Raw genomic sequence first — 10815 nt, 5'->3', positions numbered from 1 at the left:
CAACTACAAGCTCACAGATACAACATGTACTCAATATCTATGAGAACTGTGTCAAGTACTTCAATATCTTCTATAATCTGCATTAGTACAATGAGCCATGTGAAGAAACCCAATCAAATATCTCAAGGACGATACAGTTTCTCATCCACCACCTCACTCATCTTCCTTCCCTCTCACGATTGCCCTAAACTACACACACAATTCAGCACATGTGCATATCCTTCATGAATCTCGATTGTACAATTCAATCTCTGCCAAAATCCACAGCTGTAAAAGAGATGTAGAGAAGCTTCATAATATCTCATTCCTATTTGAAGGCCCCACTCATTTTCTATCACCTGCCCATACCTCTTACTTCCATATCTTCTCCTATAAACAGAGAAGAGATTCAACAGCTATTAGAATTGTTTTCCCCATCTCAAACCCAGTTCCTTGTACCTTCTCTTTCTCCAATGGAAAACCAACTCAAAAGCTCCCTGATCACCACCGATTCCAGTTGAAGCAAACCTCTGACCATAAACAGGCCTGTAGCCGCAGCTTACCAGTGAAAAAGAAGCAGCGACTACTTCCATTTTCCCCTCCTGCCTTCATTTGTTCGACTATCAAACAGCTTCCGCACATCTTTTCCTTGCTCCTCCATCGACCTCAGGTAAATTCCTTACCTTCTCTGATCAAAATTCGTCCAGCAACCACCGTGAACATTAGGCACCTGCCATGGTGGCCGGTGGCCTGAACCGTTCTAACCGGACGATCCCGTTGGCGGGTTTGGTTTTAGTCAAGTGTGTAAAATTCCTGATTCCATTATTTTTCTGCCATGTGACGTCTAGGTCGACTCCAAGATTCCCGTTCCAAATCCCGCTTAGAACAGGAGCTTCCCGACACTTCCGACTCTCAAAATCAACGTGAGTTCTATGGCCCCTCATTTCTGATTTCATTGTTTGGGGGAGAATACATGTTTTATTGGTCAATATTTGATAACCAAAATGGACTTAAACAAACGATTTTGGATTATATAAATTGCTATAGATGGTGTATGAATACGTATGAAGAGAGTTGACGAATTAATATGGCATTGAGTTTTGAAACCATGGTTATAAACAAGTGCAGGAAATGTAAATACATATATATAAATATTCCGTGTAGCTTTTTCTGAAAATTTATGATAACTAAAGCGATATAAATACTTATACAAAAGCATATATATATATATATATATATATATATATATATATATATATATATATATATATATATATATATATATATATATATATATATATATATATATATATATATGAAAAGGAAATAAACTTAAAAATACACCTGGAGGATTAAATGGTCATAGTTATATTATATTAATACATTAGAATTTCTAATATGTGTAATAACTATTAAGGACTTTGGATCGTATTAAAACAATAATCATGTTAAACTTAACATGATATAAACTTAAGTGAATAATTATATATAGACATCAGTTTTAGTAAATTATGGAGTTAACCCTAGTATATTAAAGGTTAATGTGGTTTGGTTACGTTATAAAAGTTGGTATAAAAGTCGTTAGAAATAAATACTTATCGAGTCTTACATTTAAAGACTTTATCATTATTCCAAAATTTGAACGTATTAAAAATAACCTCGCATGGGTTATATAAAAGATGGGGAATGTAGGTTCCCGGTCGATCCAAACTTAGATAAATAAAAACAAAATTAACTATTATGTTAACACGATATCAAATTCGTACCTGGAATAATAAATTCTTGTAGTTTTAAGAATTCCGAGTATCGTTTTCTTAAACGGCGAATAACTTTGTGTTTCTAGTGAATTTAGAATGAACAACATAGGTTCATTATACCTATCGTTTGTGGGTTTATTATACCCATTTTGCATAGGTTCATTATACCTATTCTTTGTGGGTTCATCATACCCATTCCGCATATGTTCATTATACCTATTCTTGAGGGTTTATTATACCCATTCCAAATAGGTTCATCATACCTATTCCCAATACCGAACCCAATCAGTTCGAGTATTCATATCCGGTTTCACAAGGGCTAAGTTCACAATACTTAGTAGAGACCTTCCGTCAAATAACCGTTAATCCTCGAGGGAACGACTAACGCTAGGTATAAGTGTCATAACATTGATCTTATACGGTACGACCGCCCGCCTGGAGTTGCTAGCTACAACTACGTCTGACGAGATGAATTTTGGTGTTGGCGTTAGCATTATCGAACATTACCTCGCGTTATTACGAGGTGAATGACTTTAGCATGCGCGCCCTATCATGGTGTCGGTGCAAAAATAAAGTTTAGTGTCAAGAGTTCGGTTATGACATCATCTAATATTCCTTCGTTCTTAAATCAATAAAAACGACCACCGACAATATAATTATCATATGGAAATTGACAAAGAGAGATTTCTACTAAGTTGTTTCAACACATGCAACAGTAAAATAATAATTTTTGGTGAATTGACAAATTATCTTTTGAAAGGGGCAAAGATTTCTATCTCAACGTTAAATTATTTTTTTATGGAGACCTTTTGTTATTTTAAGAATATATGGAGTCAAAACCTGTAGGACTCACCAACATTATTGTTGACGTATTTTAACATGTATTCTCAGGAAATTAAAGCAAGAAATTCACGCGAGGAGTATGGAATCATCGTCTTATATTTTTGTTCTAAATTATGTTTTATGTCCTCTTTTTGAATCGTTGAAGATTTGTCATGAAACATGTAACAAAGTAAGATATGATTATGTCGTATGCGATGTAAAACTTTATGTGGTTGTTTAATGTTTGATATATGCTATGTTTGTGATATTCGAATTTCGTCACCCACCCGGTGTTTCCGCCATTGGCTGGGGGTGTGACATAAAGTTAGAAACTTTACGTAATATATCGACCCTAGGGAACCAGATCTATGACTTGGATGCATTAAGATCGAATAGAAACGACTGTATGGATTTAGACTATAGGGGACTCGACGAGTTGTTCATACAACTCGGCGATTTGAGTCGTGGTCCCCCAACCTTTTTTTGATTACTGAGTAAACTCGTTGAGTCTAGGAGATGACTCAGCGAGTTGGACATGTTTTGGGCTTGAAGATTGAAGAACTCGATGAGTTTAAGGCGGAACTCGGTGAGTTATGAGCAAATTATCCCGACTCTGTATGAAGGAGAACTCGTAGAGTTCAAGGAGGAACTCAGCGAGTTGTGAGTAAAAGGTTCTGACTATATTATAATGAAGAACTAGATGAGTTCATGAAGAACCCCACAAGTAGGATCGAGATTTCAGGGTTCTATGGATTATGGAACTTGACGAATTGATGGACTAACTCGGCGAGTTAAATCAACCACGATGTTGACTGTGACTTTGACCATTGACCAGAGCTAACCCTTAAAGGGGTTATGAGTATAAAAGGGTAATTTGAGTTTTGGTTTTGGTTTCAGGTACTTCTGGTAACAAGCGGAAGGGCTCAGGGTGATTGCAGTGCACACACCATTTGTTTAGCATGCGATGTTTATACTCTGATATATATGACAGATGTTTATGATATTTTTGAGATACACAACTTATGATTTTTATATGATGTTTGATAACTATGGTTTCTTAATGATTTAAGATGAAATTTTTGGACTATAGTTTTGGGACGTTTCAAAGAGATAGAGATTTCCTTTGGGAATGAGAGTATGTCCCTACGGGGTAAGAGAGGATGATTCCTTTTGGGAATTTAGATAGATGACTCATGCGGAAATCTGGATTATGTATAGCTAGAGAAGATAGAGAAAGATTCCTTGAGAGGAACAAAAGAATAAAGTTCTTTATAAGAACTTAGAGATAATCCGTGAGGGATTAATAGTAATAAATCCATGAGAGGATTTAATAAGAGAAGAAATTTTAAGGATCTACGAGAGATCATAAGAGAGAGAGAGGGGGGGAGAGAGAGAGAGAGAGAAGTATGACCGGATGGGAATACCCAATAATGTATTGAGATGTTGTTTCCCTTAGAAGATATATATGATAAAGTATGAGATATGACTATTGGGTCTAAATAAGAAAAGAATGTTGAGGCACTCGAACTGAGGATAGAGAAGAGAACGAGTAGAGTAGAGAAAGAGCAGAGAATAGACAACGTAAAGAAGAGAGAAAGTTAGATATAGAGATAGAGTATGAGAAGAGTATGAGAATGGGCTAAAAAGGAGTATGAGAAACGGAATAGATGATAGAGAAAAAGATATATGAGATGAGTAAGAGTAGAAAGACAAATTAGAGAAGAAAATAAAAAGATAGATGAAAGAATGAATAATAGCACGGCATGCTACTAGAGAAAGAGTTAGATGAAAGAGTATGAGAAGGATAAGGAAGAGAAAGATAAAAAAAAGATAGAAGAGTAATTCACCAGACAAAATATTTTATAGAGATTTTATGTTTTACAGGTTCAAGTAGCAGTAGCCGTGGTACCAAATGAGAAGACGGGAACACAAGGACAAGACTTATATAGTAGGTTACTATTTATTGTATTTTCTTGTTGTTTCAGTTTGTATGTAAGACCTTATTATAAATACGTGATTGTCCTGAGAATTTAAGTGTTTTAATTAGAATATGATTTCACAATTATAGATAAAACTCTTATTTTTTGATGTAAGAAAATTCGGATCATGGCCTCCTAAAAAGAATTTTGTTGGTGCAGAACCTTCAAGCCAATTTCACATTTGTGACCTCTAAATTGGTGTTTATTGCTTAAAAATCTTTAATATCTGTCTAAATCTTGAAAACTATAAAAGGACTTGTCAAAATTTTCAATTTTTTATTTAATAAATATAATATTATTATAAAAATAATAAAAAGAGAGGACAAACTAAAACACAATCAAATTTGATAAAAGGATTCCTTCTGCAAAACAAAAACCTTTTGGATAAGAAACATTTCTAGTTTTCTCAATAAGAAATTTTAGAATATACTATAAGTGATTACCCTTAAGTGACATTAACTCAAATTTTTTTCGTCACATTGTTTAACTACCAACTCACAAATCACTTCACCGATGTTCAAATGAATTTGCCCCTGAAAACGACACACTCCGTCGTAAAGACGCACTAGTGCGGCGACGGCGGCGTGGTTTATGAATATGAATGTTGGCGCCAAGTTAATCCGGTGGAAATGGAGGTGGACGGGCTCTTTATCTGGCTATCCGTTTATCTTTTCTTCTCACAGACGCCGCACCTTTTGCATCCAGCTACACTCCTGCAAATCTAACCCTCCATATCCATTTCGTTCACCCGACACTGGTTATTACAAGCCCAAAGCATTTTCGAATACTTTGTACGGTTACAATATCAGATTAACTGAGTTAGGTCGCCTTGGGAAAGTCCATGATGCTAGGAAACTGTTTGATGAAATGCCTCAACGAGACATTGTTTCATACGCTTCTATGATCACCGTCTACATAAAGAACAACGATCTCTTCAGCGCCGAAGCACTATTCCATACAATTCCAGAGAGAAATATTGTCGCTGATTCCGCAATGATTGATGCTTATACCAAAGCTGGCCGCATGGACGACGCTTGGAGAATCTTTGATCAAATGCCCCGCAGGAACGTCTACTCATGGACCAGTTTGATATCTGGGCTTTTTAGAAATGGACTTGTCAGTGAGGGACAGAAGCTGTTCGATGAAATGCCTGGTAAAAACGTGGTGTCCTGGACGTTGGTGCTCTTAGGTTATGCTCATAATGGTTTGATTGATCAAGCTCGGGCTATTTTTGATCAAACCCCCAATAAAAATGTGGTTGTGTGGACTGCCATGATCAAGGTATACATTGATAATCTCCAAACTGATGAGGCACTTAAACTTTTTAACTCCATGCCACTGCGTAATCTTTACTCATGGAACATAATGATTCAAGGTTGTTTCAATGACAACAGAACTAAAGAAGCTATTGACTTATTCACTTCCATGCCTAAAAGAAATCATGTTTCTTGGACTACAATGGTGACAGGCTTGGCACAAAATAGCTCTACAAATCTTGCCAGACAATACTTCAATCAGATGCCAAGAAAAGACATAGCTGCATGGAATGCAATGATAACTGCTTATACAAATGAAGGCCTGATGACTGAAGCCAATGAGCTTTTCCATACAATGCCTGAAAGGAATGTTGTGAGCTGGAATGCAATCATTGGTGGATATGCTAAAGCAGGTCCCAGAGGTGAGTCCTTCAAGCATCTAATCTTTCTACTTCATTCTCACATTAGGCCAAATGAGTGTACTCTCACTTCTGTGTTGACTTCATGTGAGGATTGCGTTGACTTATCACAAACTCATTCACTTGCAATACGATTAGGGCTTGAACATGAGATCTCACTTGCTAATTCTCTCATCACAATGTACGCCAAATGTGGAGATCTTGAATCTGCTAAACTTGCTTTTGATACTTTTCACACAAAGGACATAGTCTCATGGACAGCAATGATGCTAGCATATTCAACTCACGGATTTGGTCCTCATGCTATACAAATCTTTGGAAGAATGCTGCGATTAGGGTTTCAGCCAGATGAAATTACATTCTTAGCCCTGTTAACCGCATGTAGCCATACGGGTCTTGTTGATAAAGGATGGAAATTCTTTAACTCAATGATGCATGTTTACAATGTGGGACCAAAATCCGAGCACTATGCGTGTCTTGTTGACATTTTAGGTCGAGCTGGTCAACTAGACAAGGCTCTAAAAGTGGTTGACCAAATGCCTCATGATATGAGAGATGGTGTTGCTTTAGGAGCACTATTAGGTGCATGTAAGTTGCATGGTGATGATGAACTCGCAAGTGAAATAGGACAAAAGGTGATAGATTTTGAACCAAATGAATCAGGAGGGTATGTGTTATTGGCAAATGTTTTTGCAGCATCTGGGAGATGGGAGGAAGTTGCTAAAGTGAGGAGGGAGATGAAGGGTAAAGTGAGTAGTAAATTGCCAGGGTTTAGTCAGGTGTATGTTAAGGGGTGCAATTATGTATTTTTTGTGGGGGATCGATCTCACACTAACTTTGATGAAATCAATGAGATGTTAAGAGACAAGATTCTACCAGAAATGAAACTGATGTCTAAATGTTATTTTGTGGAGGATTTAATGTGAAATTTAAACAAGGTTTGAGGATTTAATATGAAATTAAGGATCTTGATGGTCTAGTATAATTGATTAAGTCCCACCATGAACTTGTCTGATTAAGTTATTACCATTTGTCAATATTGGTGAGTAAAATTAAGACAAGGTAACGGACAAAAGTAGGGAGGGGGGAATCTGTTCGTGAAAGATGCCTAAATTGACATGCCATAAAGACAAACACTATTAAATTAAACCCCTCCCTTCCCCTTTTATACCATGCCAATCATACTACCACTAATATATATATATATATATATATATATATATATATATATATATATATATATATATATATATATATATATATATATATATATATATATATATATATATATATATATAACTGAGAACCCTTTCTAGACCATAAGATCAAAAAAACTATGGTTTAGATCAGATGTGGCATAATTGTTATTATGAACAATATTGATGGTGTCTTATGTTTTTAATGATCACCATAGGGGTATGTAATTATAAAAGCGTCACACAAACTATAATTCTTCAAATCAATTTCCAAAATATTATTACATCGTCTAACGATTCAACCAAACAAAAATTGCATGTTTACAAATAGCTTTGTAGACATACGATATGAAAATTTTCCAATAAACAAAAACAACTACGATAAGGATGGAGAAAAGGCAAAATGTATACATCCGTGTTTGTTCTATGAATTTTGAAACAACTTTGTAACAATATTATTCATACTTTTTTATATAATATGATTGTGGTACAAAACACAAAAACAAACTTTTTGAATCTCCAACACACCGAATCCTTTTGCTTTTTATTGGATTTGTGTGGTCCATCAAACTTCCATTTATTGCATTTTCCTTTGTTGTTAGAGTTTGTTGTCTTTTCTTTAACCATGTGAAGAGATGTCTATCCAATTAAATTTTACCTTTACTTTTGTCATTTTCTTTTACTCCAAAAATTCTCCAATGAGCAAATGACACTAAACAAATGAGAATTTTTTTTTTCTTTTCTTTACTTTTTTTTATTTATGTGTGTGTGTGTTTCAATGTACGGCTGTATCTTTCCAAGGGGGAGGTAATTTACCAATCACACTAGACACAAAAATGGATTAATCCATGTTCATTTTCTGCAGTGTGAATTGATCCAAAATGCAAATGACTTCACTAAATTGTTTCACTGCCTTTGATCAATCATCTTATAATTATTAAAATCGATTACCAAAAACTTCTGTGAAGAAACAAAATCTTCAAATATATATTTTGATTCAAGGTAATTTCACAATCTCTTCGTACTTTTTACATTTTAGTAAATATTGGATAAGGAATTAGATATATCGTTTATAATATGTCCTCAGTATGTGTAATCATCTTTCTACCACATACTCATCCTCCTTATATATTGCATTGTTTATAATATGTCATGTGTATGTGTAATCATCTTTCTACCACATACTCATCCTCCTTACATATTGCATTGTCTCGTCTTCCACAATTTCTAGCATTGGGGTAGACTAGACATACCACTTTTATATTTTTAAACAAAAAGCGCATCTTATATGCGGGCGTTAGGTATCAGTGTCTTTGAACTTTTCCAACTTCGCAAACTTTAAAGTCAAATCATTGATAAATTCGGCCTTAATTACCAACAGATATATCAATATAATTGTTAGAAAATAGGATTCAATAACATGGGTTTGGTAGATAAGAATCTGGATATCACATGGGTTGTGGAGTCACTTTTGGTATTGATATTTTTTTGCTATGTATGTGATATTAAAAAAAAATTGCTACGTATGTGATACTGAGACATTCAATGTGGGACAATAGATTAGGACTCTTGTGTTTTTGGTACAAAGCTTTGAAAAGCTTTTGGTACAAAACACAAAGCAATATAGGTTGTTAGATTAGGTAAGAAAGTCTTGGGATTAGTTGCCAACTTGGATTTTTCTATCTAAATAGGCTTGGAAATTCCTTCTTTGAGTTGCCATTTTGTGATAATGGTATGGCGTCAGTGAACCGTTTATTTTTCTCGTGTTCGGTTGCTTTGGCCATTATGGACCGAGTTTTGTGTTGGCGGGTTATAGATGATCATGTTTTTTTTTTTTTTTTTGAATTGGTTTACTTGGTTTAAAGGTCTTTGAATTCGGAAGGTTGTTAAGGAGTTCTTGGAGGCGGTTTTCCTTGTTATAGAGTAGCACATTTTGGGTTTTTAAGAACAAAGTTCTTTTTTCTTAAATTCAACCGAAGAGAGTTTTTATTTTTATAATATTGTCATGCAAGCGTATTTTTGGTGTCGAAATAGGTATAAGAGGTCGTTTGGTTAAGTTGATTGAGATCAAAAACTTATGTCGATTATTTTGTAATGGTTTGGTTGTTTAGAACTAGCTACTTGCTAGATTTGTTTTACTAAAATCTTTTTCATTATGTAAAAAGAATTATAAGAGAAATATGAGTATATATGTATTCATCTGTGTCTGGAAATTTGATTAGGTTTATGAAAATTTTTGAAAAAAAAAACTATCCAGCTTGAGTTGCTGGTAAAATTACTCAAACAACCAACTTCGCTCGAAGTTGTCTAAATAGCTTGGATTGTCGAGACAACTTGGTTCTAGGTTGCCTAGGCAGCGTGGGCTAGTAGGCAGCTTGGTTGTTAATAGTTTTGGCGGTTAGGCGGCTTGAATTGTGTCTCCTGATGAGACCTAAATTCACCTATTTCTTTAACTTTACTTCTATTTGAACATGTTTTCTATATCACTTTAAGTGGTTATGTCCTTTGGATCCCGCAAAAACGCTTTCCATGACCCCTACATTTTGATATGTTCGAGGTTAAAATCGTCTTATATACAAATATACATTCCACACCATTTAATTTGTATTAAATCAAAGATTTTATCCTCGATAATCATATTAATTCTAATTACATAAAAAGATCAATACCACTAAAATCACGGACATTAGTGATTTAAATGATAAATCAAATCATTGCTAAGATATCACAAGTAGTTATTTTAATAATAGTTCAATGGTCAAAGCTCTTAAATGAATTTTTTATGTAAATTTATCTCTTATAAGAAATTTTATATAATAAGTTTTTGTTAAATATCATTCGTACATCCTCCTTACCCCCCCCCCCCCCCCCCCCCCCCCCCCTCTTTCCTCTCCAATAATAGAGTTTTTGGTAACATTCATAAATGATTTTGTTGCTATTATAAATGTTACACTTTTTAGCCTAGTCTTGCTATCTATTTGACCCAAAGGGCAAAGGCTAAAACACATTGTTGGGTACATCACTGTATTGGTCAAAGTAGTGTTTGATTTGACAAATTTTTTATTTCATCAACATTTTATAAATACATATATCATTTAATTTAATAATTCAATATTATTAAATTGTAAACGAATAAATTATTGCATTTAGAAAATTCTTTATCACAAATTTTTTATCAACATTTAAATTTATAAGTTTTATTTTTCACAGTTAATTTTTAGACTATAAGAAATAATCAATTGAGAAAAATAAATAAAGAAATAAAGAAAAAGCAGAAAGTAAAAAAAGGAAGAGGGAGTGCTATTTATTTATGCCTAAAATAGAAACAAAATTTACAAAAGAATATGGTTTTATTTGGTAAGAATAATAATAAAAACAGCAGCAAATTACGATTATACAAATTGATA

At 34.2% G+C, this 10815-nt stretch overlaps 1 protein-coding gene across 2 annotated transcripts; it reads left to right on the top strand.

Annotated features, from left to right (window-relative positions):
- The first annotated feature begins 4929 nt into the window (after positions 1-4929).
- LOC145003825 (uncharacterized) lies at positions 4930-7152 on the top strand. Of its 2 annotated transcripts, XM_078962737.1 has the most exons (2): positions 4930-6215; positions 6351-7152. In XM_078962737.1, the coding sequence occupies exons 1-2, from the start codon at positions 5129-5131 to the stop codon at positions 7136-7138; spliced, it is 1875 nt and encodes a 624-aa protein (XP_078818863.1). In that variant the 5' UTR covers positions 4930-5128; the 3' UTR covers positions 7139-7152. The 2 variants fall into 2 exon arrangements, with proteins under 2 accessions (XP_078818863.1, XP_078818862.1); XM_078962736.1 differs by having other exon boundaries at positions 4930-7152.
- Positions 7153-10815: the final 3663 nt, after the last annotated feature.

Source organism: Lactuca saligna, chromosome 7 (genome assembly GCF_052625555.1).
Source record: "Lactuca saligna cultivar CGN05327 chromosome 7, ASM5262555v1, whole genome shotgun sequence".
Lineage (NCBI taxonomy): Eukaryota > Viridiplantae > Streptophyta > Magnoliopsida > Asterales > Asteraceae > Lactuca > Lactuca saligna.
The sequence above is the reverse complement of the archived record's forward strand: the minus strand, read 5'-3'. Positions and strand labels throughout refer to the sequence as shown.

What these genes read in the sequence shown, in the direction of transcription:
- LOC145003825 (XM_078962736.1), top strand. Translation starts at nt 5,129, where the DNA reads ATGAATATGAATGTTGGCGCCAAGTTAATCCGGTGGAAATGGAGGTGG.